This window comes from Lepidochelys kempii, chromosome 1 (genome assembly GCF_965140265.1).
Source record: "Lepidochelys kempii isolate rLepKem1 chromosome 1, rLepKem1.hap2, whole genome shotgun sequence".
NCBI classification, from domain to species: Eukaryota; Metazoa; Chordata; order Testudines; family Cheloniidae; genus Lepidochelys; species Lepidochelys kempii.
This window is the reverse complement of record NC_133256.1, coordinates 256,299,398-256,325,692: the sequence shown is the minus strand read 5'-3', so window position 1 is coordinate 256,325,692 and position 26,295 is coordinate 256,299,398. Positions and strand designations below refer to the sequence as shown.

Genomic DNA, 26,295 nt, shown 5'->3' with positions numbered 1-26,295 from the left:
TAGGAAGAAGGTCAGTCAGCTCCTTAGCTAGTATAAATTGGTGTAGCTGCACTGACTTGAGTGTAACTCTTCTGATTTTACACCAGCTGAAGATCTGGCTCTAAGATTCCTTAGGAATGGGGTCTGGCACAAATTAAGATGAGAGGGAGAACTAGGGCTCCTGAAGGGTCTAAAATAACTGATTTATGGATGAGGGGTTGGTCCCTCTTCTGGGGTGCCACCTGGTGCACTGCGGTTCCACTGAGCCCATGCGTACCACCAGCCTAGGCTGCCTCACCCTGTCCTGCTGCACACACACAGCTAGGGACACACCCAGCTGCAAACAGACACAGAGATCAGCTCTGTGTGGGAAGACTCAGTTCAGGGATTGCCCAGCACTCAGGTGCACACACTCTCTGGAGTGTAAACCCAAAATTATATTGCCTTGCACTGTGGAGAGATCTATACAGCATAAAGTCATGAAATTCGCTCCCCCTTTCAATGTGGAGGAAGATATGCTCAGCTTTTTGCCCTCCCCATTATGAATTACACAAACTGGTTATAGAACAAAAAAACCCAAAAAACCCAAGTGCATTAACTATAAAAGGTAGATTTTAAGTGATAAGGGATAGCAAACAGATCAAAGCAGATTACTGAGCAAATAAAACACACGCAACCTAAGCTTAATATACTAAATTAACTAGTTAATAGTAGCACATTCTCACCCTAAATGTTGTTTCATGCAGATTAGAGTTTCTTGAAAGTAAGCTGCACTGCTTGCAGCTTAAATCTCCAGGTGTTCTTTCCACAGGCTAGACCTTTCTCACCTGCGCTCCCTGCCCCACAGCTTGGTTCCTTTGTTTCTTCAGGTGTTTGCAGCAGTCTTCCTTCTTGGGCAGGGAGGCAGTGAAGAACCACCAAGATTAACTCACTTCCCAGCCTTAAATAGGATTTGCATATGGCAGGAATCCTTTGTTTCCCAGTTTGACCCTCCACCCCCTCCTAGTGGAAAAATACCAGCAGTCCAAGATGGTGTCCAGTATTAGGTGACATGAACACATGACCCTGTAGTGTCAAAGCAACTTCCCAGGAAACTTCTCAGGAAGGAGGGAGATTAGTATCTTTAAAGTCCTATTGTCCTTCCTAATGGCCCATCCAGGCTGATTGCACACTGTCTGGTGGGTGTTCCCCAAGCGTAAACACAGTTGTAATTGTTATAGTCAATATTCCTAACTTCAGATACAGAAATGATATATGCATACAAATGAATAATCATATACAGTAAATCATAACCTTTCCAATGATACCTCACATGATCCATTTTGCATAAAATATATCTTAGTTATGCCATATTCATATCATAAGCATCTCTCTAAGAAGAATATGGGGCATAGCGTCACAAGGGGGACCCCATGGTCTCAGAGTCCTCATGAAGGTGGTCTGGTTTGAGACAAGATGAAGATCCTAACAAGGGGTGCGGACATGTTCCCCCACCCTGATCTGAGCCCTTTTCTCTGTGCTATACCTTGATTTGGTTACTAGGTCCAGAGCTTCAAAGGTATGTAGGCTCCTAATGTTCATTGATTTTGATGAAAGTCAGAAGCCTAAACACCTTTGAGGATCTGGGCCTTAATGTCTAGCAACATACTGAAGTTAAAGGTCTGAATAATCGCATCCTCTCTCTCCCCTCCGTCTCTTACCACCACTTCACTCCTCTCCTTTCCTCACTGCTTTTACTCATTCCCATCCTCTTTCACACTTCCTGCTCTCTCTTTCCTCTCAGATTCTATGGCTGCAGCCGTCAGGAGCCCATGGTGGAAGTCCTTTCTTCGGGCCACGTCATGTCCGTGGTATGGAAGAAAGCGATGTACAGCTACTACGATCCTTTCATCCTCACTGCCCAGGCTGTGCCCTCTGAAGGTGAGGAAGGCTGGAGGGAAAGCGTGGAGAATGAAGGAGCTGGGAGAGCTCACACAGTGCAGACCCCTTGTCAGTTAGCCTCACACGTATTCTACAGGTCACTTCACCCACCATCACAAGATACTCCTCCATTGAGATGGAATATGGCAGCTGTTTCACAGCACATAGAACCACCACACAATGGCTTGGAATAGGAATTCATTAAAGATTGTGAGGCACTTAGATGCTCCAGTGATGGCAGCCAAAAGAAGGATGGCAATAGATAGAAGTGAGGAGTCCTGCATTCAGCTAAAGTCACAGGGGAATTTAGGTCAGCAGAACAGATTCCTATTCGAAATTGGCCAAGAGAAGGAGGTTAACAACCTTAATTTGCACGAAGTGCCATGGGAACTTTAATAACCATGAGTGGTCAGGGCTGGGGTTGCCAAGGCAACTGACAGAAGGCCACACTAATGTCTCAGTAACCCCTAACGTCAGGCTGGAGCAATGGCAGAGAGTCAGAGGGAAGAGCACTGCCGGGTACAGCAGCAACACTGCTTTGGACACTTCTCTGTTGTGTCTCCCAAGCTAATACAAGCCAGGCTTGACCCCGGCTTAGCTCACGAGATCACAGCTTGTAGCCTTTCCCAGTTGGCCTTTCCTCTTTTTTCAGACACTTACTCATTTTTGTGCTGTACCCACTGCCCTTTTCTCCAGCTCTGGTCTCTTGGCATCTCCTGCACTATGATCCTTCACCCTATCGTCCCCAGCTCTTCCCGACACGTACGCACTGTGGGAAGGCGGCATAGCAATGTAGGAAGCCAAGCAGGCAACCACACCTGCAGTTGATTGTCTCGGCAGTCTGCTTCTGAGGGCCCCCCCTCATCAGGAAGTAGCTCCCCTGGGATGTTTCTGGTGCTCCCAGTGAACCCAGCTGGGAAAGCATGATGTTGGTCCCACAGAGAACACAGACCATGAGCACAGCAAACAGCTTCATGGGTCTCTAGCAAACGCGTAGCCTGTGTCTTCCTCCATTCTTCTCTTGCGGGTGAGGCATGTCCCTTTTTTCTGAGGATCCAGTTTTCCCAGGTGATGTGTGTGTGTGTGTGGGGGGGTGTCTGTGTTTTCAGACTGCCAGGTGAATCTAACGCTGCAGGGAGGCCTGGAACTGCAGGGGAAGATCAACACTCCACACTACCCGAGCTACTACTCGCCCAACACACAGTGCACCTGGCTCATGACGGTGAGCCCCACCCCCCGTGGCTCCTCCTCTTTCTCTAGCCAAACCTTTCCACAGTAGTGGCTTTAGACAGAGCACCAGGGCACCTTTTCCCCTACACCACTGCTCTGTGGCAATGCCCTCTCCACTCAGACTCAAGTGATGTGTGGGCGGGGGTTGAGTGCCCTGCAGTTTCATCTCTGCAGACCCTACAGCAGAGAGTCTCAAACAGAAGGTCATGAGATCACAGCTCTTCCTGTAATGCTAAATGGGAGGGAGTCCCCGCTAGATCCCCAGCTAGATGGGAGGAAGGTTGCGGGGAGGCGTGCGGGAAGAGGTTTCCTGTAAGGAAACGGCTGGGAATCATTGCCTTACAATACTTCCAATTCTGGCTGTGGCTCTCAGCCTAGATCTCCACCCTGGACTTGTGACTATCAAACTCACTAGGCAGTCACCTTCTGTTCTTCAAATCCAGCCTGTCTCAGTTCAACCAAGACCCAGCATTAGAGTAGCAGGGATGAGGAGAGAGGTGCATTGGCACAGCTAGGTGCAAGGCCCCAGGACTGGAGCAGCAGGCTTCCTGCAGGGCTGAGGTGCTTTAGCAGGGCTGGAAGTAGGATCTAGGGCTGGAACAGCCAGCAGTGATGGTGCAATGGGAAAGGTGTTTAGGGAGAGGTAGGAGTGGTCTAGCAGGGAGTGTTGGAGGCCATGACTGAGGGGCTCTGGCAGAGGTCTGGGAGGCAGGCCTGGGAGGCAGGCCTGGAATGACTGAGGGTGCCACACTTCAGGATTAAGGTGGTGGCCAGAGGGGGCAGTGGCCTGGTGCCTGTGTAGACTGTGCCTAACTCTTGCCAGCTTGGTACTGTGTGAATTCACTGCTCTCCCATTTGCGTTCATTTGCCCCTTTCATGCCAACGGGTCCCATTTGTTTGGCTGGAAACAGCTTGCTGCTGCTCTCTCATCTCTGCTCTTGGACCACTCTCCATGCAGGTCCCATCTCTCGACTACGGAGTTGTCCTATGGTTTGATGGCTACACACTGAGGAGACAGAAGTATGATCTGCTGTGTACTCAAGGCCAGTGGATTATTCAGAACAGAAGGTCTGTGCTCATGTTCTTGCTGGATTATCACTCTCCATCTCCAACCCCAGATTACTTCTCCATGAGTCTGAATTCGCCCCCACACCTCTGGTTTAGCCAGTCCCCAGGTCTGCTAGGAAACATTTGCCAGCTCTAACTTCTATCTTCTTGCTCCCACTCAGTCATTTGATCTGTGCTATTAACCGTAACTGCTACTACTGTGCTGATGGCACTCAGTTGTCCATATCTTTTTCAATATTCTAGTAACTCCTCCTTGTCCACTGACTGCCTATCTTGATCAAGTCAATGTATTGCTTTGCCTCAGCTTCCTTCAGAAAAGGATCTCAGAGAGAGAGACGTGCTTCTTTTGGGCAAAGGCAACATCCTCAAACCTCTCCAATGTCGCTATCAACTTCCCTTCTTCCTCGTGCTGCGTAAAGCAGATTGTCTTGTTTCCCCCACTTTGTGCAGCCCTGGCGTCCTCCCACACCTCCTGTGTTTGCAAATGTGCCTATCACCACCTCTGCAGTATCGTCTGTGTGCTACTGCCTCAAATCTTCCTCCGCACAAATCTGCCTGAGTCTCTGCCTCTTCTTGCTTTGCCTATTAAAAACTCCCTTCTATAAAGACTTCTCTATGGCGTCCCTAAGCCCAGCTGCCGTCATGCACTGCCTGCCGCTGCCCATTTTCTCCCACGTACAAAGAAGCACAGCCAATGCACTGCCATTCTCAGAGCCTTCCAGCTGGCTCCACTTTAGTTTCAGGAGCCTGTTCAAAATTGTGCTCTTATTTTAAAACTCTGTTTGGGCCTTTTCCAACCTACCATGCAGACCTTGTCTCTGCTGCTCACCTGAGCTCAGCCACCTCTGTCTTTGGACCCAATCCAGGGAATTGTTCCAATGACCTCAGACTCTCCACTATGGGTGTCACAGCCTATCAGCAGCAACAGCTGTCTTGTATGTCTCCAACTTCCCCTTTATTTGTATCCCTTCCTTGCATGTACTTTTTCCTTCTTTTCTCCCTAGTCCAACCTCCCTAACTCTTATTTAGCCATGTGAAGATCTAGGACATGAGTTCATAGGAAAGACAATATAGAAATAGCACTGGTTTAGAAAGCACAAGTTCTGCTCTTACCCAGACAGGTCTAAATCAGGATTAATGCCTCCAAAGTAGGTGGAATCATTCTGGATTTATGCCGAGGTAGCAGAGCAGAATTTGGGCCTGTGTATAAAATATGGCCTGTTTGCAGAAGGACAACCATGACACCAATTCCCTATGCCTGGTTTTTGTTACCAAGTGCATAATATTCTCCCCAAAGCTGTTCAGTCCGGAACATCCAGAACCATTACATGTCTCTCACAAACTTTAAATGGTGTTTTACTTTCGCCATCATTTCAAATTCTCTCCATCTCACCCTTAGCATGTCTCTTTTCCTTTCCCTCCATCAGTCTCTAGGGCTGCTTCCTCACACATTTCATTTTCTCTGGGCACTCGGGGCTAGCCCCTGATCTTGGTTATACTAGTGTAAAACCAGTGATGTCTCCAGAGTTGCTCTGGCCTCAGGACGTTCCAGTCAAGTAGCTAAGTGCTGGTGCAGTGGAGAGCAGAGCGTGGTGCTGGATGGCCTGTCTGCTGAAAAAGCCTGGCTTCCCCTGCATTTCCAGGAGCATCATCACTCTACATCCCCAAAACATAGAGTTTTTTTCCCCATCTCTGCTATCCCAGTCCTTGTGGTTCTCTCCTTCTCATGGTCCAGACCCCAATTCTCAAGTGCCATGGAACCTTCCTGCCCCAACACCCTTTTCCCTTGAGGACGACATTTTTTCTCCTTCATACAAACTCTTGGATATCCTGCCTGTACTTCTCTATCAGGTTGTGTGGCCTGCGGACCCTGCAAGCCTATGCCGAGCGAATTCCTGTTGTATCCTCTACTGGCATCACCATCAGCTTCACCTCTCAGATCTCTCTAACCGGACCTGGAGTGCAGGCTGCCTACAGCCTCTATAACCAATCTGATCGTGAGTACAGGGCTTCTTATAGATTAGACACACTGATTGAGAATGTAGTCTGCATCTTTCACTGCTACCCAGTCACCAGCAGGTTTCTCAAGCTCCTGGCACGTGTTGAGAGCCACACATGCCAAGTCCTAGATACAAGCTCACCTATAGGTACAGACGCACGTTACCCTCATGAATGTGTGCGCATACACCACTCTGAACCATGGACACACAAGCACACAACACTTGATCATATGCACAGCTCACAGAGGTACTGAGGGACCGTACACCTAGGCACAGGTAGACTCACCTCTGCCTCTGTTTTACTGAGCTGGCCTTGGAATTAGATGCCTTAGCTTATTTTAATTTGAAATGACTGTTTCAATCACAAAGGCTCCTGGAGAGTTATTTCCGGCTTTTCCTTGAAATCCGTGTGTGTGTGTGAGAAACAAAGCCTGACACACACACACATTCTCTCTCCAAGTCTGTCTTGTCTCACTGTGCAGTACTTGGCAGGGTACACGGTCCCTCTCTACATACTCCCTGAATGTCATGGGGACACCTCTTTCATGTCCCTGACCAGGGTTTTGCAACAGCCCCAGGGAATCTATCCCAGTATTCCTCCCAGCATCATGCCTGGTGTGGCAGGATGTAATAACAGTGTAGCCCCCAGGAGTTCTGGTGAGAGATTGCCCTTGATTTCCTGGACCCTGTCATATGACCTGCATTGGTTACAAACTTTCAATACCCCCATTGCCTAGCCAGGGTGCATATGCACGGAGTCCAGGGGCTGCCATTACACAGGACTTTGGAAACATAGCAAGCACTGAGCAAACATCCCTGGAGAGCTGGCAAGGTCAATAGCACTTGTAGCCACACACTTTTGAGCCTCAGTGTTTTGCTTTTAGGAGGTCCTGTAATGGGGACTAAACATTCCCTTGTGATTCTTTTTAGCCTGTCCCGGGGAGTTCCTCTGTTCTGTCAATGGACTGTGCGTCCCAGCCTGTGACGGGATCAAAGACTGCCCCAATGGACTGGACGAGAGGAACTGTGGTGAGTCATCCATTATTTCTACCCCCTGTCTCTCCTCAGCGATTTTCAGCCCAGTTCAACCCTCTCCTGCACAAAGGAGTAGGTCTCCATGGTCCAAATCCAACTCTCTAATGGGGGATCTCTGTGGGAGACAGGAGAACCCCACAGAGACTTCACTGCATCAGTCAGGGGGGTGAAAGTAACAAAGGCATTGGCCTGGTTACATGCAGGCAGTCAGTCTTCAGTCCACCAGAATCATACTGCTTCAGTCTGTTAGGAAGCAAGACTGAAAGCTCAACGCGCACCAGGCTCCTCCACGCACTCTCGAGGCCATATATCCCACAGAGACAGTTGGCCCCAGAAAATGGGGCAGTAGAAACAGTTTCCATACGCCAAGATCTACAAGTTCCTCAAATAAATCAGTGTCCAACCTGCAGCATTCCTCTACCCCCACACTGCTAGTACAGTGCAGGCCATGACCACAAAGGTAGTTTTCCAAGGATGAGGCTCATCTGTTGCACTGCAGGTGTGCTGACCCCTGCAATTTCCCCAAATACGGGAAACTTGACCTCATAATTTGTGGTAGTGGGGGACTGCGTTCGCACTCTCCCCTGAAAACAACCCCTCCCCCCAAACAAAACTATACTCCTCTCTCCCACCACAGCTCTGCCAGTGATCCTCAGTCCTGGCCTACAGCCCCACCTGCTGTTCTAGGCCTGAGTGTCCCACGCTGCTCTGCCAACACACCACAGTCTTGGCCACCCATAACATATGGAGTGCTCGCACAGCAGAGCTCTGTGTAAGAGTACTCTACTCACCACTGGATAGTGCTGCCTGCTGGCCATTCTGGGTATTAGCTCCATCAGGCCAATACCCTTTCCTGCAGTTGCACTCCATCTCTCTCTTTCAGTCTGCACCCTTCTCTCAACCTAGGAGCTACTGCTTCCTCTTCATGACTTGGCCCTCCATCCAGTTCACTCAGATCTTCCTCTTCCAGGGTAGTCTTTCAAAATCTCTCCCCAAGCAGCGTCAGGCAGTCCTCACACTGCTGCCCTGACTAAGTCATTCCTACACCGACTCCGGCAGTCTTTGTATCCACTACCCTTAACCATGCCATTCTGCAGTGGATGGTAGGAGAACCCAGGCCCACCCTCTACTCTGGGTTCCAGTCCAGGGCCCTGTAGTGAAGTAGTTAAGATGGGCATCTTCACCACCTTACTGCTCTCAGCCCTAGACTTCTGCCTACTGTGCTTCTTCTCCCCCTTCTTTCTCCTTTACCTCAGGGAGAGGGACTACAGGCTGGCTTCCTCCCTGTTGTCCTCACACACTGCTGCCGGCCTCCTGTCTTTATAGATGCCCCACCTATTTCCTCACAGGTGAGCTTCCTTCTAAATAGCTCCCTCCACACAGCTTAAAGCACTGTCGTTTGCAGTTTAATTGGCTGATTGGGCCCACTTGGCCTAATTCAGCTCTGGCAGGGCCAGTGTGGGGAGTACAGCCCCCTCACAAACTCTTTGTATTGTCAAACCACTTGCAAATATCACCTAATTAACTCTCACAGCTGCCCTGGGAAGTATGCTTAGTATTACTACAGATGGTGTGTGTGTGTGTGTGTGTGGGGAAACAGAGAGGAAAGTTAGATTATTTGCCCAGGGCCACCCAGCAAATCAGTGGAGGGATTAGCACTAGAACTCTGGCATTCTTGGTCTCATGCCCTGAGGATGGGATTAGGAGTTATGTGCCTCTGTGCAGCGCTGCCCATGCCTGTTAGTCCTGGCATGCAATAGTCCCTCCCTGCTGTTCCAGGCCTCCCATGAAACTCACAGTCCTGTGCTCACAGGAACATAAGAATCACAGTGCTGGGTCTCACAGGGCTCTAGTTACCCCAGGATCTGGTCTCTGACCATGGCCAGCACCAGATGATTCAATAAGAGGTACAGAAAACCTTATTGTGGAAAGTTATTGACTAAACCTGTCCATGGAGGAAGTTTCTTTCTAAATCCATCAGTTAGTGCTTGATTCGAAGCAAGAGGGTTTGTTATCTCTAGTTGTGTCCTCCCTGGTGTCTTATATAGCTGTGGATGTTCTCATCCTCTAAATGTCTGATCCTTTTTAGAACCCTATTAAGATGAATTCAAACTAGAACAGGTGCAGAGAAAGGCTATGAGGATGATCAGAGGAATGGAAAACCTGCCTCATGAGAGGAGACTCAAGGAACTTGGCTTGTATTGCTTAACCAAATGAAGGCTGAGGGGAAATATGATTGCTCTCTGTAAATACATCAGAGGGATAAACACTCGGGAGAGAAAGGAGTTATTTAAATTAAAGGCCAATGTTGGCAATAAGAACAAATGGATATAAAATATTCATCAATACGTTTAGGCTTGAAATTAGATGAAGGTTTCTAACCATCAGAGTGATGTTCTGGAACAGCCTTCCAAGGGCAGTAGTGCTGGGGGGGTAGAGGGGAAACACAACAGGTTTCAAGATTGATCTTGATAAATTTACAGGGGAGAAACAGTATGATGAGACTGCCGTGACGGTTATTAGCAAATATCTCCAAAGGCTGGTGATGGGACTCTAGATGGGGAAGGCCCTGCATTACTACAGAGAATTCTCTCCCAGGTTTCTGGGCTGGTGAGTCTCGCCACTTGTTCAGGGTTTAACTGGTGGCCATTTTTGGGGTTGGGAAGGAATTTTCCCCCAGGTTATATTGTCAGAGATCGGGGGCGGGGGGGGGGGTCACCTTCCTCTGCAGCGTGCGGCACGGGTCACCTGCAGATTTTAAGTAGTGTAAATGGTGGATTCTCTGTAACTTGAAGTTTTTAAAATCAAGATTTGAGGACTCCAATAACTCAACCAGAGATTAAAGGCCAATTATTGGAGTGTGTGGGTCAGGTTCTGTGGCCTGTGACGTGCAGGTGGTCAGACTAGATGATCCTGATGGCCCCTTCCGGCCTTAAAGTCTGTGAGTTCTTGGCCTCTGATATCTTGTGGCTGTGAGTTCCACAGGCTAATTATGAGTTGGCTGTAAAAAGACAGTATTTCCTTTTTCAGTTCCAAATGTGCTGCATTTCAGTTTCATTCAATGTCTCTGTGTCGTTGTATTATTAAAATGGATAAAAAGAAGCAGCCCAATTTACCTTCTCTACCACGTTCATTGTCCTGTGTGCCTGTCAAGCCCCCTCCTTTTCATCTCATCTCTAAAGTAAACAGCCCTAGTCTTTTAAATCTCTGTTTTTATTATTCCAGATTTTTCCAGGCCTCTAATCATCTGAACTCCTTGTGTTAATTATTACATAAATAATAAATATATGGAGGCAGTGCCTGGAGGCCCCAGCCCCATTGAGTTTGGGCCTGTTCACACAAGCATAGCAAGCAGACAGTCCCTGCCCCCAAAGGACTTATAATCTAATGATAAGACAAAAGACAACAAGTAGATGCAACAAACAGCAAGGGGAGCACGAGGTAACAGTGAGCCGACCGTAATACATGTCATGTGCTGTGGCCAGTGCTTACCAGTGCCTGAGCCACTGTTGAGTGTTTTGCAGGCAGTGTGACAAAGGTGGGCTTAAGGAAGGATTTGAAGATGTGTAATCTAGTGGCTTTGTGGTCTTCTAGTTTTGTTGTAGATGGGCTAACCAGGACTGGGTACAGTATTCCAAGTGAAGACGCACCTTTGATTTATAGAACAACATTAGAATATTTTCAGTATTACTCTCATTCCTATTCCTGATAGATCCGGACTCTTTGCTTGTCTTTTTAGGGTATGTCCACACTGCATGCTAAGCCCAGGCTATACCTCAGGTTTCAGCCAAGTCCCCCTTCCATCCACACACAAATCAGTCTGACTTGGGTCAGCAAAACACTCAGGACCTGGGTCTTAAGACCATGCTGGGGGGTGGTTCAGTGTCTGAGTCCTGCTGTGACTCAGATCCAGGCCCTGTCATTTTGATGTGTAGATGCAGCTGAAGCCACAGACCCCATTCAGAATGTCTGCGTAGTGCAGTGTGGACACATTAGCACAGCTCAGACACCTGCGTCCAGCAATTGTAAGCCCAGGTTTACAATGCAGCGTGGACACTCAAGCGCAGGCTTGGTAACACCAAGTCCACAAGCCCAGGTCCCACCGACCTGGGATTACAATGCAGTGTAGACATACCCTTTGAGCCTGGCTGTACATGGAATGGAAGCTTTCAATAAGCTAGTTAGGTGACATCCAAGACTTTTTCTTGCATGGTTAGTGAATTTAAAACAGATCAAGTTTCTTCTTCCTAGATGCATTACTGAGCATTTGTTAACAATTTCTTTAATCTGCTAATGAGCTGCCCTCTGAAATTTGCTGCAGTCTTCTCTAGTCTTGACTAACCAAAATAATTTTGTAGCAGCTGCGAATGTTGCCACCTCACTGCGCTCTTTTCCCTCAATTATTAATGAATATATTAAACACCAGTCCTAGCATGGAACCTTGGGCATGCCATTCTCTTCTGCAGGGCCTGATGAAATTCATTCTAAAGTGATTGCTTCAGCTAGTTCTGTAATCTCAGAACTGTTAGTAATTATCTTTGAGAATGTATGGAGGACAGGTGAGGTCCCAGAGGGCTGGAGAAGGGCAAATAGTACTTATCTTTAAAAGGGGGAACAAGACTAAAAGAGGATCCCAGGAATTATAGACTAGTCAGCCTAACTTTAATACCTGGAAAGATACTGGAACACATTATTAAAAAATCAATTTGTAAGCACCTAGAGGATAATAGGATTATGAGGAATAGCCAGCATAGATTTGTCAAGAACAAATCATGCCAAACCAAATTAATTTATTTCTTGACAAGGTTACTGGCCTAGTGGATAAGCTGTGGACATGGTATATCTTGATTTTAGTAAGGCTTTTGACACAGTCCCACATGACAGTCTCATCTAGGGTAATATGAATTTACTATAAGACGTGTGCACAATGGATTGAACGGCTGTACTCAAGGAGTAGTTATTAGTGGTCTGCAGTCAAACTGGGGGTATGTCTCTAGTGGGGTCCCACAGGGGTCAGTCTTGTATCTGGTATTATTCAATATTTTCATTAATGGCTTGGATAATGGAGTGGGAAGTTTGCAGATGACACCAAGCTGGGAGGGGTTGCAAGCACTTTGGAGGACAGGATTAGAATTCAGAAGGATCTTGCCAAATTGGAGGATTGGTCCAATTTCAACAAAATAAAAGTCAATAAAGATAAGTGCAAAGTATCAGAGGGGTAACTGTGTTAGTCTGTATCCACAAAATCAATGAGGAGTCCGGTAGCACCTTAAAGACTAACCAATTTATTTGGGCATAAGCTTTCGTGGTAAAAAACCCACTTCGTCAGATGCATGGAGTGAAAATTACAGATGCATACATAAATATACTGACACATGAAGAAAAGGGAGTTATCTTACAAGTGGAGAACCAGTGTTGACAAGACCAATTCAATCAGGGTGGATGTGGTTCACTTCCAATACCTGATGAGGTGTCAATACCAAGAGGGAAAATTGCTTTTGTAGTGAGCCAGCTGCTCCCAGTCCCTATTCAAGCCCAAATTAATGGTGTTAAATTTGCACTAGCTACCCAAGATCCATGGCACATTTGGTGGCTGAGCTTTGTGACTTTGTCCTCACCCACAACCATTTCAGATTTGGGGACAAATTATACCTTCAAGTCAGTGGCACTGGTGTGGGTACCCGCGTGGCCCCACAGTATGCCAACATTTTTATGGTCGACTTAGAACACTGCCTCAGCTCTCGTCCCCTAGCGCCCCTCCTCTACTTGCGCTACATTGATATCTTCATCATATGGACCCACGGGAAGGAGGCCCTTGAAGAATTCCACCTGGATTTCAACAATTTCCACCCCACCATCAACCTCAGCCTGGACCAGTCCACACAAGAGATCCACTTCCTGGACACTACAGTGCAAATAAGTGACAGTCACATAACCACCACCCTATACCGGAAACCTACTGAACGCTATACTTACCTACATGCCTCCAGCTTCCATACAGGACACATCACATGATCCATTGTCTACAGTCAAGCCCTAAGATACAACCAAATTTGCTCCAATCCCTCAGACAGAGACAAACACCTACAAGAGCTTTATCAAGCATTCTTAAAGCTACAATACCCACCTGAGGAACTGAGGAAACAGATTGACAGAGTGAGATGGGTACCCAGAAATCACCTAGTACAGGACAGGCCCAACAAGGAAAAACAACAGAACACCACTGGCCATCACAAACAGCCCCCAGCTAAAACCTCTCCAGCACATTATCAATGATCTACAACCTATCCTGGAAAATGATCCCTCACTCTCACAGACCTTGGGAGGCAGGCCAGTCCTCACCTACAGACAGCCCCCCAACCTGGAGCAAATACTCACCAGTAACTACACACCCCACCACAGAAACACTAACCCAGGAACCAATCCCTGTAACAAACCCCATTGCCTACTCTGTCTCCATATCTACTCTAACGACACCATCATAGGACCCGACCACATCAGCCACACCATCAGGGGCTCATTCACCTGCAAGTCTACTAATGTGATATATGCCATCACATGCCAGCAATGCCCCTCTGCCATGTACATTGGCCAAACCGGACAGTCTCTATGCAAAAGAATAAATGGACACAAATCAGACATCAGGAATGGTAACATACAAAAGCCAGTAGGAGAAGACTTCAATCTCCCTGGACATTCTATAACAGATTTAAAAGTAGTCATTCCTCAGGAAAAAAAACTTCTAAAAACAGACTTCAAAGAGAAGCCACAGAACTACATTTGTTGGTATGTGCAAAGGACTTCACGTAGGAAGGGAAAAATCAAATGCACAACTACAAAATGGGGACTAGCTGCCTAGGTGGTAGCACTAGGCCAGGTTTTGCTCTTGCTGAGCTAGTTCACTCCCCAGTGTAATTCAGTCTGAGCTCTCTCAAGGAATCCAGGGAAGCAGATTCCAGCAGGTTTAGTTGTTTTTTATTTCAAGCCACCTTAACAAATCAAAAACCCCTTCAAAGGCTAAGCAGTCCCTTCCCCAAATCCATCCCTCACACCGGGAAGTGCCACAACCCATTCTCCTGGCTCTTACCTCAGAGCCTCAGGAATAGGAGGACTTCACACAGTCTCCCTTCTGTCCATTTGGTTTTTGGAGCAACCCCTCTGTACAGTTGCTCCAGCAGAAAGTATTAAGCACACAGCCCCCTCAGCTTTCAGGAGGGTCTGGCCATCTCACCCCTCCATTTCCTGCTGCCCTCTTTTCTGAGGCTTAGCCAGTTACGGTCCAGCTCTTTTCCCAGGTGCAGCAGGTGAGGCTAATCAGCCAGTCAGCTAGCGGCAGGCCTCTGACCCCAAAGGAATGGTATCCCTTATACTGTCATAGGGTTATGGTGGATCACAAATTGAATATCAATCAACAATGTGATGCAGCTGAAAAAAAGGCTAATATCATTCTGGGGTCTATTAATGGGAGTGTTATAGGTAAGACATGGGAGATAATTGTCCCATTCTACTTGGCACTGGTGAGGCCTCAGCAGGAGTGCTGGGTCAAATTCTGGGCATCACATTTTAGGGAAGATGTGGACAAACTGGAGAAAATCCAGAGGAGAGCAACAAAAATTAGAAAAAGTTTAGAAAACCTGACCTGTGAAAGAAGGTTAAAAAAACTGGAGAGAAAAGAAAACTGAGTGGGAACCTAAAAAGAGTTTTCAGATGTGTTAAGGGCTGTTATACAGAGGACGGGGATCAATTGTTTCCATTGTTTTCCATGTTCACTCAAGGCAGGACAAGAATAAATGGGCTTAATCTGCAGCAAGGGAGATTTAGATATTAGGAAAAACTTTCTATCTATAAGGGTAGTTAAGCTCTGGAACAGGCTTCCAAAGGAGGTTGTGGAGGTTTTTAAGAACAGGCTGGACAAACACCTGTCAGGGGGCTGGACTTGGTGACCTCTCGAGGTCCCTTCCAGCCCTACTCTTCTATGATTCTGTGATTAACCTGCTTTAAATCAAGATGGGGCGTCTTTCTAAAATATAGGTTCGAGCTCAGCCATAAGTTATTGAGCCTGAAGCAGGAGCCCCTGGGTGAAAATCCGTAGCCTGTCTTATGCAGGAAGCCAGACTAGATGATCAGAACGGTCTCTTCTGACCTTGTAATCGCTGACTCTGTGGAACCTTTGCCATGATGAAAAGCTACCCATGTATTTCTACTCTTTGTTTTCTTTTAGAGTAACAGCTGTGTTAGTCTGTATTTGCAAAAAGAAAAGGAGTACTTGTGGCACCTTAGAGACTAACCAATTTATTTGAGCATAAGCTTTTGTGAGCTACAGCTCACTTCATCAGATGCATACTTTGTTTTCTGTTGCTTTCCTCTGCTCAGTGCATAAGTCCATGTTGCCTCTCCTAGAGCTCTGTCCACGCACTACAGTCCTGACCCACAGCACCTTTCTGGTGTGCTCTGTTCGCTATACCACATCGGTGCTCTGCTGATACACCTAAATTCTCGTGTACTCCCTTAGTCTCTCTTAAACAAAGCTGGCCAGTTTTGCCAAAAACGGGGCTGTGTGATGGGCACAATATGTGACAAGGCTGAGTGTCCCCCTCCCCACCCGCCCAATTCATTTCACACATGACTTGTCCTATATTTGATGCCAGGACTCCAGAGGCAAAATGGGCTGGTCTCTTAACGCTCACACCACGTGGGCCTCTCAGCCTGGGTAGACAGACTCGCGCTAGCGGGGCCGAGCTCGGGTGCTAACAGTAGCGGTGTGGATGTTGCCGATCAGGCTCTCACGCCCACGTGATCCCTGGGTCTGAGCTCGGGGCGCCAGCCTGAGTCTCTGCTGGAGCCACAACGTTCCCACTGCTATTTACAGTTAGCTCGAGCCCCACTAGCGTGAGTCTGACTGCCCCGCCCAGGTGAGGAGGCTTGCTGCCAGCTGCAGTGCAGACATACCCAAAGTCCCTTTCTCCTCTACCACATGGTGTTTCCAGTTGAAGCCCCCTTGTGACTAGTGGTGGGTATTGCTGAGGGATAAGAGACCCACTCTTTCCCTTTGCCTTGCTTTTCTGAATCCCACCCGTTTCTTCCGGGTGCTTTGGTCTTAGTGTGCTCGGCGAAATTCCAGTGTCAGGAGGACAGCACTTGCATAGAGTTCACCAAGGTCTGCGACCAACACCTGGACTGTGTCAACGGGAGTGACGAGGAGCAGTGCAATGAAGGTAGGGAGGGGAGACTGCTGGGTAGCGATAAATTTCCCCCTATCAGCTAACAATGCAGGCAGTGTTGTTGTAGCCGTGTCAATACCCGGATTTTAGAGGGACAAGGGAGGTGAGGTAATAGCTTTTATTGGACCAGCTTTTGTTGGTGAGAAGTTGGTCCAATCAAAGATGTTACCTCACCCACCTTGTCTCTCTAATAAGCTACTGATAAAATTCCTGTGCTGAGTCCCAGATCAGGACCCTGCTACCAGCTAACACCAAAGTACAGCTAGTAACATTCTCTCTCTTAACCTACCAGCTAATACAGGGGTATTACTGAGGGAACTCCCACCCATTAATCTAGGGGTTCACCCAGGCAGAAGGTTGACGTGGAGTTTTTTGGCTGCCCCATGCTCTCCACTGAAATCCCCCAACCCTCATTCAAGTCTCTCCCCTTTACTCCCCCAACCAACTTCATCTTTCCAGGAGTCCCCTGCGGGCCTTTCACTTACCAGTGTGCAGACAGGAGCTGCGTGAAGAAACCCAACCCTCAGTGCGACTCCACCACTGACTGCAAGGACTCGTCTGATGAGAAGCACTGTGGTGAGGAGTGAGAAGGGAGGGCACTCTCCTAGGCATTGCCAGGGGGAAGCTCCCACTCCTGGAGTTAAGAACAGTGCTGGCTGGGCCCTGCTGTGAGGAACCTCGCTCTACCAGAGCCCTGGTTTGCACTGCTGGAGTCCTGGTTGCCAGTAGTGGGATGCTGCTCCGAGGAAGCTCACATTAACAGAACACTGACTGGCACAGACCGGGCACTGCTGAGAGGAGGCTCACAGCACGGGTGTCCCAGCTGCTGCTGACTGAGCTCAAGCGTGTGGGAAAGGTGGTGCAGGGTTCACCTGTGTTAATAATAGGGAAAAACCTCACACTGGAATTTTCAGTCATCTCAGCCCTGACATGCTATAAAATGGCTCCAGCCAGTGCCAGGCAGGGTGTAAATGGCCAAGGGTATAAATGGTGTAAATGGCAGACTGGAAAGTCAGTAAAGCAAAGGGGAAGGGCAGACTTGATGTCTTTGCTCCTTGTCTTCCTATGTCTTCCTCTCCTTAGACTGTGGATGGCAGGCCCCTCTGAACCGGATTGTGGGTGGCGCCAATTCTGTAGAAGGGGAATGGCCATGGCAGGCTAGCCTTCAGGTCCGCGGGAGCCATATTTGTGGTGGAACGCTGATTGCCGATCGGTGGGTGGTCTCGGCTGCTCACTGCTTCCAGGATGACAGGTAAATGGTGAGGGAAGAGCGCTGTGGAGGAGACCGAGTTCAGACTGCTTTCACATCAAAGCCGGTTGGGTCTCAGCCTAAATCAACTTGGAACCACGTCACAGAATGGCCACTCACTTCGGAACCATTGACGGTAGTGGCTCAGAGCTGGAACAAGGAAGTCAGGCCTGGGAAGCCCTGCTGGAGATGTGTGTGTATGAGGGCAAGATTGTGGTAGCAGGGAGGTGCTGAGGTGCTCTGGGAAGGCATAGAGGGGAGGGAAGCTTGCATAGCTCCCATCCGCTCTGTGCTTGGCTCTGGTTCCACAATGGTCATGAACCCTAAAAACATACACAATTGGACTTTTCTCCTTCATGCGAGAAAAGAGTAAATGGGGACTCACAGGGGGAAGCCCAGCCTAGCTTTATGTGGTGAGAGCATTGGTGGAGCTCAAGCTACCAGCACATTGGCCCCTCACCCGATAGGTGTTAGGCCAGTGATGACTTGCAACCCCATCTTCTCATTTAAAGGTTTCAGAGTAGCAGCCGTGTTAGTCTGTATTCGCAAAAAGAAAAGGAGTGCTTGTGGCACCTTAGAGACTAACCAATTTATTTGAGCATAAGCTTTCGTGAGCTACATGCATCCAATGAAGTGAGCTGTAGCTCACGAAAGCTTTTATGCTCAAATAAATTGGTTAGTCTCTAAGGTGCCACAAGTCCTCCTTTTCTTTTTTCTCATTTAAAGTGGGCCTCAAGCTTTGCTGTCACTCATGTCACAGCCCTCTAGAGGTGACTCGTAGTAAATAATTATATATGGTAGTCCGCAAAGGCCTTAATTAGAATCGGAGCTCCATTTTGCTGGGAACTTGGGCAAGCACCGAAGAGAGAAAATCCCTGCCCAGAGGAGCTTACCATCCGGAGACACACACAGACGAAGGGTAGAGGAAATGGCTACAACAGTCCAGCAGATGGATCTGGTGGAACACTAGCACCGCTTTGCTAGTTATGTATTTTGTAGGGTGGGGCTTGTTTTTATTACTATTATTATTTTGTCCTGGGGTTAGAGGTAGGGAGGAAGAAAAGGGGAAGAGGAATAGTTACAGTTGGGCATGCGCCCAGCTAGGACCAGCAGGCTGGGGTTCAGAGGCATCATGGCAGAGATGAACCTTAAGGAGGGATTTGATGGAGGATGAGGTGGCCAGGGCCGGCTCTACAGGTTTCACTGCCCCAAGCGGTGAAAAAAACTGCAGCCGCGGATGCCAAAAGGGAGAAGCTGCCGCCGAATTGCTGCCGTGGCCGGCGAGACAGAGGAGCTGCCGCCGAATTGCCGCCGCCGTGGAAACACTGCCGCCCCTTTCTAACTACTGCCCCAAGCACCTGCTTGGAACGCTGGTGCCTTGAGCCGGCCCTGAAGGTAGCAGCTGTTTGGAGCGTTTGTCAGGGAGTATTTCCCATGCATTAGGGGCAGCGTGGGAGAAGGCACAGAGGTGGAAGGGACCGTGTGTCCAAACAATAGGCCTCTTACAGTTTTTTTTCCCCAGTCTTCTCCACTGTGTTTTCTTCTCTGCCCTTCACCCTCCCACTTGCAACATGCTCTCCCCTCTCCCATCCCCTTAGGCATGCTAGCTAATCTATCTAAACATCTCCACTGCTCCACCTCCAATCCCCACCTCTCTTGGCTTTTCCCAGTAGGAGGTATGTGCTATTTAATCTATGCTCCCATTTAGGGCTGTTCCTCCTTGTAATGTACCCTTGCTCAACCGAAGGGTATGTCTGCACCACTGGAGTGTAGACACTACAGTGACAGAAGGGGTTCTTCCATCACTGCAGTAAATCCTAGTTAGGTTGACAGAAGAATTCTTCCATTGAGTTAGCGCTGTCTACACTGGGGCTTAGGTTGGCTTACCTATGTCTCTCAGGGGTGTGAATTTTTCACACTGCTGAGCGACGTAGCTAGGTTGACCTACGTTTTCAGTGTAGACCAGCCCTCAGCTATGTCTTTCCCCTCCTTTACATCCCTCCCTCTCTGACCTTTTCACAGAGCTGTCACTTCCCCCATGCTCCCTTCCTTTCCTTTGCCGGTCCGTTGTCTCTCTGATTTTCCAGCCTTCTCCTCACTTCCCTCACTCTCCTTCATTTCCCCCAATTTCTCACTCTCCCTTTTTGTGCTGCACGCCCCACCTGTCTCTCTAACACTGACACACTTTTTCTCCCTTTGCCCCCAGTAGATTGGCTTCCCCATCCATCTGGACTGTCTACCTGGGCAAGTACTTTCAGAATGTCAGCAGCCAGAATGAGGTGTCCTTCAAGGTGAGCCGCCTCCTCCTGCACCCATATTATGAGGAGGACAGCCACGACTACGACGTGGCCCTGCTCCAGCTTGACCACCCAGTTATCAACTCGTCCTTCATTCAGCCCATCTGCTTGCCCGCCCACTCCCACCTCTTTGAACCTGGCCTCCGTTGCTGGATCACTGGATGGGGGGCTCTCAAGGAAGGAGGTACATGCAGGATGTTTGCTGCTCTTGTTAGGATCCACCTTTCTTCCAGGATTTACGGGGGGAGGAAGGGGGGATTTTTCAAAGGTAGTTAGACACCCAGCTCCCATGAAAAGTTGGGCTAATTACTCTTTCTGCCTTTGAAAATCTCCTCCCAAATAAATAAATTCTGTTGTGACGCTAGGAGGCTCACCTCAGGGCTTGGTTGCTTCAGTGTGGCATAATGTTCTTGGCAAGAATCTGACGCGGGGTCCCTCAAACAAAAGTCAGAGAATGTTGCAGTTCCAAGCTCCTTGAAAGATAATGGAAAGCTTTGATATGTCAGTGCCCTTTCCCCCTTTACCTACTGCAACTGCAATCTACCCTAATAGTGCCTCCAGCTCTCCCTAGTGGATCATCATATTGCATCATGCAGAATTATCACATATGGATGTAACATCACAGCATGAAGACAGACTAGCACGAGTCCCCCAAAAGATGAGAGATTTTAACTGTCTGGGCTTGCAGGACCTAGGACAAACTCATGACAGTATGGGTCATCCTGGGAGGACTGGGATGGGAAGGTGCACTGCTCTGGGACAGCTCTCAGCTGGAGGCGTTGGGTCCAAAGACCTAGAGAAGGGTCTTTGTCAGCAAGTGAAGGGAGCATGAAGGATTTTTGTAGCTATAATTCTTTACGGGGAGCTATATGTGTGCATGGTGTATTACACACACAACAACATAGTCTCCCAAGGGAAGCAGTAGAAGCCAAAAGTGGCTGGTGCCCCTGACTGTCAGAAAGAGCTGAGCTCCTGCCCTCTGAAAATCAGGCCCCTTCAAGACGTTGAGCATCCCAAATATGGAGGCACCCAAAATCAGGTGTCACCCCTCCTCAACCTAGGTCATTTAAAACTACACTGGACAAAGCACTAGTAAAAGTATAGTAAGGAAGAATCCTACCCTGGCAGGGAACTGGGCTAAATGACCTACAGTGACAGGTTCCGTCCATATAATAGCTATAATTCTCTGACTGATGAAAAGGGTCCAAATTCTAACCTGTTGTAGACTGGTACAACTCCTTTGGGAGTGTTGAACCCAGTTATATCAGGTTTCAGTTGCAGTGCCCTGCCAATGAGCTTAGTGTTTAATTCAGACAGGTAAGTATGAAACATGGAGAAAGAATTCCCAGGGCAATATTGTCATGAAGATCAATGCTGGACAGCTTTGTGAAAGAAGTGGGCAAGGAGGAGCAGGAGCTCTCTTGGCAGACAAAAAGGCTAGAGATGTTCCAGACTTGGAACACAAGGGATGGCATGAGAGAAGGTGTGGAGCTGAGGTCAAGAAAAGGAGCCAAAGCGCAATAACGAGAGAGGCCTGAGAAGATCAGAGCTGGCTGCGGGGACAACACTGGGCCCAGATATAGCCCTGCACTTGTGCAGGGATAAGGCACCATCAGACAGATGGAGGGGCTGCAGCTTGAACTTCCTCCGATCAGCAGCTGCAGGAGCCAGTGCAGCCCCTGAGGGCTGTCCTAACTTGTGCCCCTGGTGGGAGGGTCACTACAGCCTGCTGCACTCATACAGTATTGCCCATGTGCCTCCTGCAGGGCTGGTGCAACCACTAGGCAAACTAGGCAGCTGCCTAAGCCGCCAAGTGGTTGGGGGCGGCCAAAAGTGCGCTCCGAGGAGGCGGTGGAGTGGAGGTGAGCTGGGGTCAGGGGTGGGGGGCCGCCTGCAGCAAGTAACAGGGGAGGGGGATAGCAGGAGCAAGGTGGAAGTTTTGCCTAGGGCGCGAAACATCCTTGCACCGGCCCTGGCCTCCTGTTCCCCTCATAGAGCTGGTTGGGACAGTCATGGAGACTTAGCAGTTTGGATGAAGTTTTCATCAGAAAGATTCTGCCTTATTCAGAGAGATCTGGGATGAAAACCTCTGCTCTGAATCAGAGAGGACAGGGACTTGAACCTGAGTCTCCCAGCTCCCTAGCCAGTGCCACATACCCACGCTACTTCCTGAATTGAAAAGTTTTGGTTTGGATCCAAAACCGGACAGTTCAACACAATTCTGTTTTCATGGGGATGTTCAGAAGGCCATGTTTTCAATCCACTGTGGGACGAAAACAAGTTCTGAAAGCGCAACAAGTTGCTGCAAAATGGAATTGTCATCCTCCAGATAGCTCTGTTACACTAATAAAAATGATACCAACAGGATCTTGTAAGAGGGACAAGGCAAATTGCCACATTTATTGTAAATACAACAAAATATTCCTATATGCAATTTCTATATAGATCCATTCACACACACAGACATTCACACACAGGTTCTACATAAAGGTTGTTATAGTCACCAGCCTAGATGTTGCTCGTGCCAAGTCACTGGCCAGGTGGCCTGGACACGAGAGTGGAGCTGAGTCATTGTCAGATGCGCATCCGATGCTCCTGGAGGGTGGTCGTAGAACCAGACTCAAAGAACACAGTCCCTGGACCCAATTTTTATAGGTCTCTGGTTCAATACAAGTCTATGGAAGTTGCTTCATCATGCTGAATTTACAATTGAGATGACCATCAATCAGCTCAATCAGCAGGTGGTACATCCATGACGGCTCCATGACGGCGAGGTGTTATCTTCTCGTTCTTCCTTGATGCGTTTTGGGTGGATTCTGGTTCGCCCTCTGGGGGGTCATCCGGTTATCTCCACTTTGCATATTCTTCGGCCCATCGATATCAAGGTTGAAATTCTTAGGATTAGGCTGGCACCATTTACTAACCAATTATTTCCCTGCTTCAGGCTCTCAATTCCATGCACTCATCATTCATTATTTTACTTAACAACACAATCTATGAATCTTGATTCATTTAACAAGTTTTATCCCACTATCTATTTTTCCCTCTTTGGATACCAAGATTTACATAGGCATGACAAGGGACCCCCGCGGGGGAAGAGCATCAGGGTGTTGTTTTGAAGAACAGCATTGTTTCCTCAAAGTTCTTATCACTTTCCAGCACAGTCTCTTTGTCCTGTACCAGCCTGAAATAATTAGCACTTTGGCCTTGCATTTGTTACAGAGTGAAATAAGAAGAGATTTAATAATTTTATTAAGATAATGTTGAAATAAAAAATGGTACAGAGTTCAAGGCTCCTATTCCATCTCCCTGTTCCAAAAATCCATTTAATATATAGTCCTCAGATAGAGGACATATCAGATATTAAACTGATAAGAACAGATACTACACTTGATCTTAGCCAAAATTCAACAGCATGGAACTGATGTTCATACCTTTTTACCATACCTATATAGTCTTTTGTCTATCTTTATTTCTACTACTACATAATTATAATTCTATCATACTTATATAACTTTGAGGGCGACCCAACAGCTCTACTCCCCTCCTGCCCTGCTGGTGCAAAGAGCTGCAGGGTAATGCTGAATAGGGATCAGTTGTGTAGAGCCTTGTGGGTGAAGTGAGAAGTAAAAGGTGAGAAGCTAAGGTAAGGATTAGGGGAGGGGGGAAGATGTGATGCAAGTGGAGGACAAGATGGTGATCCAAGTGGCAGCTCTTTCCATGAACTGGAGACAGAGAGAGGTGAGATGTGGCTGTGGTCTGGGGATAACAAGAAGAGGCAGGGAGCTCTGCTGTTACTGACCCACTGTTCTTGTTCCATACCTAGGGCAACTGAGTAACATCCTACAGAAGGTGGATGTGCAGCTGATCCAGCAGGACATCTGCAGTGTGGCCTATCACTACCAGATCTCTCCCAGAATGCTTTGTGCCGGCTACCGCAAGGGCAAGAAGGATGCCTGCCAGGTGACAGAGGAGATGTGGGACACTTCCACCTTAAAGGGGGATCATCCAGCAATGGATGAGGGCTGGGGAGGGGTCTTTTTTCCCTGAACATGTGCTATAGCTTTGAATAAGGTGTATATTGATTCCAAGAGGTTAGAAGAAAGACCTTCTTGCCCCAACTGCAGGTCACATCCTGCTCATGCTTATCCTCCGGTGCAAACACAGAAACTTTTCAGTTTCTTAGGATTATATCCAGTCTCCCATGAGCTCCACATAGTGCTGGAACCTTGGTGGAGCCACACACAGCTCCATAGGGAAGATTATCCACTTCCTCCTGCTGGTCCTCCCCATAGTCAGGAATGCTGGTGACAATATAGATTGGATTTTCCCTTTTCAGGCCATTACGTCCTCTTCAGCCACTCCTCTGCTTTCCTACTCCAAGCAACTTCCCCGTCATCTACCTGAAGACTGTTCCCATAACTCACCCCACCCCAGCATGTGCTGATTGGTGCTGCTGCTCTCTGCCTGCTCCTACATTACCCTTCATCCCCGGGGAATTCCACTGGCACTCCATTAATTTTAGGATCCAGTTCAAATTTACAATTGGCAAAGCCCTCCCTAGACTTGCTCCAGCCTGTTTCCTCCTGAGGCCCTTCCACTGACTAGAAGAATAAGCAAGAGACTTATTGGGGAAGGGGACACATGGCCGAGGATGTGCTAGTGGCCAATACCTTTTCTTAGAAGTCTTGGGTTTCTGATTCTGTCCTACACTCATCTGCCTGAGATACTTAGCTCCATTGGGGGTGCTGCTGAGGCCTTGGGCAATGGGATGGAGGGGTTGAATTGCAGCCTGAAGATGAGAGGAAGTAGAGGAAATGTATTCTCAAAGTACGTGCTAGTTCTTCATCATGCTCCACCCCCATCACTTTAGTGTTCTGATGGTTCTTTGTTTCCTTCTGTCTCTAGGGTGATTCCGGAGGTCCCCTTGTCTGCAAGGAGCCCAGTGGCAGGTGGTTCCTGGCTGGCCTGGTGAGCTGGGGGCTGGGTTGCGCACGTCCAGATACTTACGGGGTCTACACCAGGATCACCAGGGTGCTAGGCTGGATGAAACAGACAATGAGCTGAGGGATGTCCCCCTGTGCCTTCCCCACTAGGCACAGGCTGCTCTGTTACCTGTTCCTGACATTGATCACTTGTCTCCAGAGTGTTAAGAAAGACAGAGATTATGTTTTGGGATGGGGTGAAAGTAAATCTTCCCCTGGGGGTATGTGAGGACAAGTGGGAAGCCCCTCCACCCTCTCCAAGAAATGCCCCGTCTTGTATTAAGGCCAGGCACACAAAGGTCTCTGGTGCATTGAGGGGAGGGAGGATGGAAAGATGGGGGCCCTGAGCAGATGCTTTCTGGACAGGAGCATGGGGGAGACTAACTTTACATGAACTACATGATTCATCCCCAGTCCCAACACTGGAACATTTGCTGCAAGAAAATCTGACTGATGTAGATAGAAACGAGATTCCAGTAACTGTGATATCAATCCATCTCTCTCTCCTTCCCTGCCATTCATTCTTCTCCTCCCCCCACGCCTCCTCCTCTCCCATCTCTATAATTGCTTCTTTCTTTAGCTAGAGGGTGTAGTTAGGTTCAACAGGGCAATTATTTGTCTATTACAGCCTCCAAGACATGATCCATCACTTTTCCCAAGTACATGTCACTGCCTTGGTGCTGTAATTTCACCATCATTTTATGCTGCAATTGGACTCCCTCCAGGCACAATTCTTGGCCACTGAGTACATAACATCTGTGCAACCTCCTACCCGCTCCCTTGAATTCATTTAATACCTTTAACACAAAAGATCTTCCTTCACTTCCATTCTCTGTTGCTAGCAAGTGAGGGGAGAAGGCAGCAAGCAAAGTATTTTAGATGGTGATGGCTATGTATTTATAAAGAAATATTATGGGCCAATGTCTGGAATTGGGAATAAAAATAATTACTTTTTTGCTCTGCAATTTTCTCTCTGTTTAACTCTCTCTGGGTTGAGAATGTGTCTGCCAACCTAGAATTCCATACGAAGCAACTTGATAAGACCAGATTAGAGAACCTCAAAAAGAGACCAACACCTCCCTCTCAGCTACAGCCTGGGGACAGCATGAACCAGCTGTAATCTGTGTGGGTGCTTATACAGTGCCCATCACTGTGGTGTGAACTGCAACAGAAAGAAGTTCCCCCATCAGCCCTGCTATACACACTTGGGGAACTACAGGCAGAAAAGGGAGGCCCAGCCAGGCTCCCTGGGACTGTGGGAATGTCTCCGTCACTTTAGCCAGGAACCAGGAGAACATCCCCTTCCACCCC

General features: G+C 48.2%; 1 protein-coding gene and 2 non-coding genes across 3 annotated transcripts in view; 2 read left to right on the top strand and 1 right to left on the bottom strand.

Moving 5' to 3' along the window:
- The window catches only part of TMPRSS6 (transmembrane serine protease 6), a 31,751-nt gene extending 6,685 nt beyond the window's left edge, over window positions 1–25,066 (top strand). The window contains exons 7-17 of the mRNA XM_073325420.1: window positions 1,763–1,899; window positions 3,009–3,121; window positions 4,088–4,197; window positions 6,049–6,194; window positions 7,128–7,226; window positions 16,334–16,447; window positions 16,913–17,029; window positions 17,537–17,705; window positions 19,909–20,183; window positions 23,826–23,962; window positions 24,908–25,066. Of these exons, the coding sequence (XP_073181521.1) occupies window positions 1,763–1,899; window positions 3,009–3,121; window positions 4,088–4,197; window positions 6,049–6,194; window positions 7,128–7,226; window positions 16,334–16,447; window positions 16,913–17,029; window positions 17,537–17,705; window positions 19,909–20,183; window positions 23,826–23,962; window positions 24,908–25,066 (1,576 nt within the window). The remainder of the gene's footprint in view (window positions 1–1,762; window positions 1,900–3,008; window positions 3,122–4,087; window positions 4,198–6,048; window positions 6,195–7,127; window positions 7,227–16,333; window positions 16,448–16,912; window positions 17,030–17,536; window positions 17,706–19,908; window positions 20,184–23,825; window positions 23,963–24,907) is intronic.
- Window positions 7,658–7,819, top strand: LOC140905663 (U1 spliceosomal RNA). Its single transcript, XR_012156906.1, has one exon. It is a non-coding gene; the product is annotated as a U1 spliceosomal RNA (small nuclear RNA).
- LOC140905667 (U2 spliceosomal RNA) lies at window positions 23,233–23,425 on the bottom strand. Its single transcript, XR_012156910.1, has one exon. It is a non-coding gene; the product is annotated as a U2 spliceosomal RNA (small nuclear RNA).
- Window positions 25,067–26,295: the final 1,229 nt, after the last annotated feature.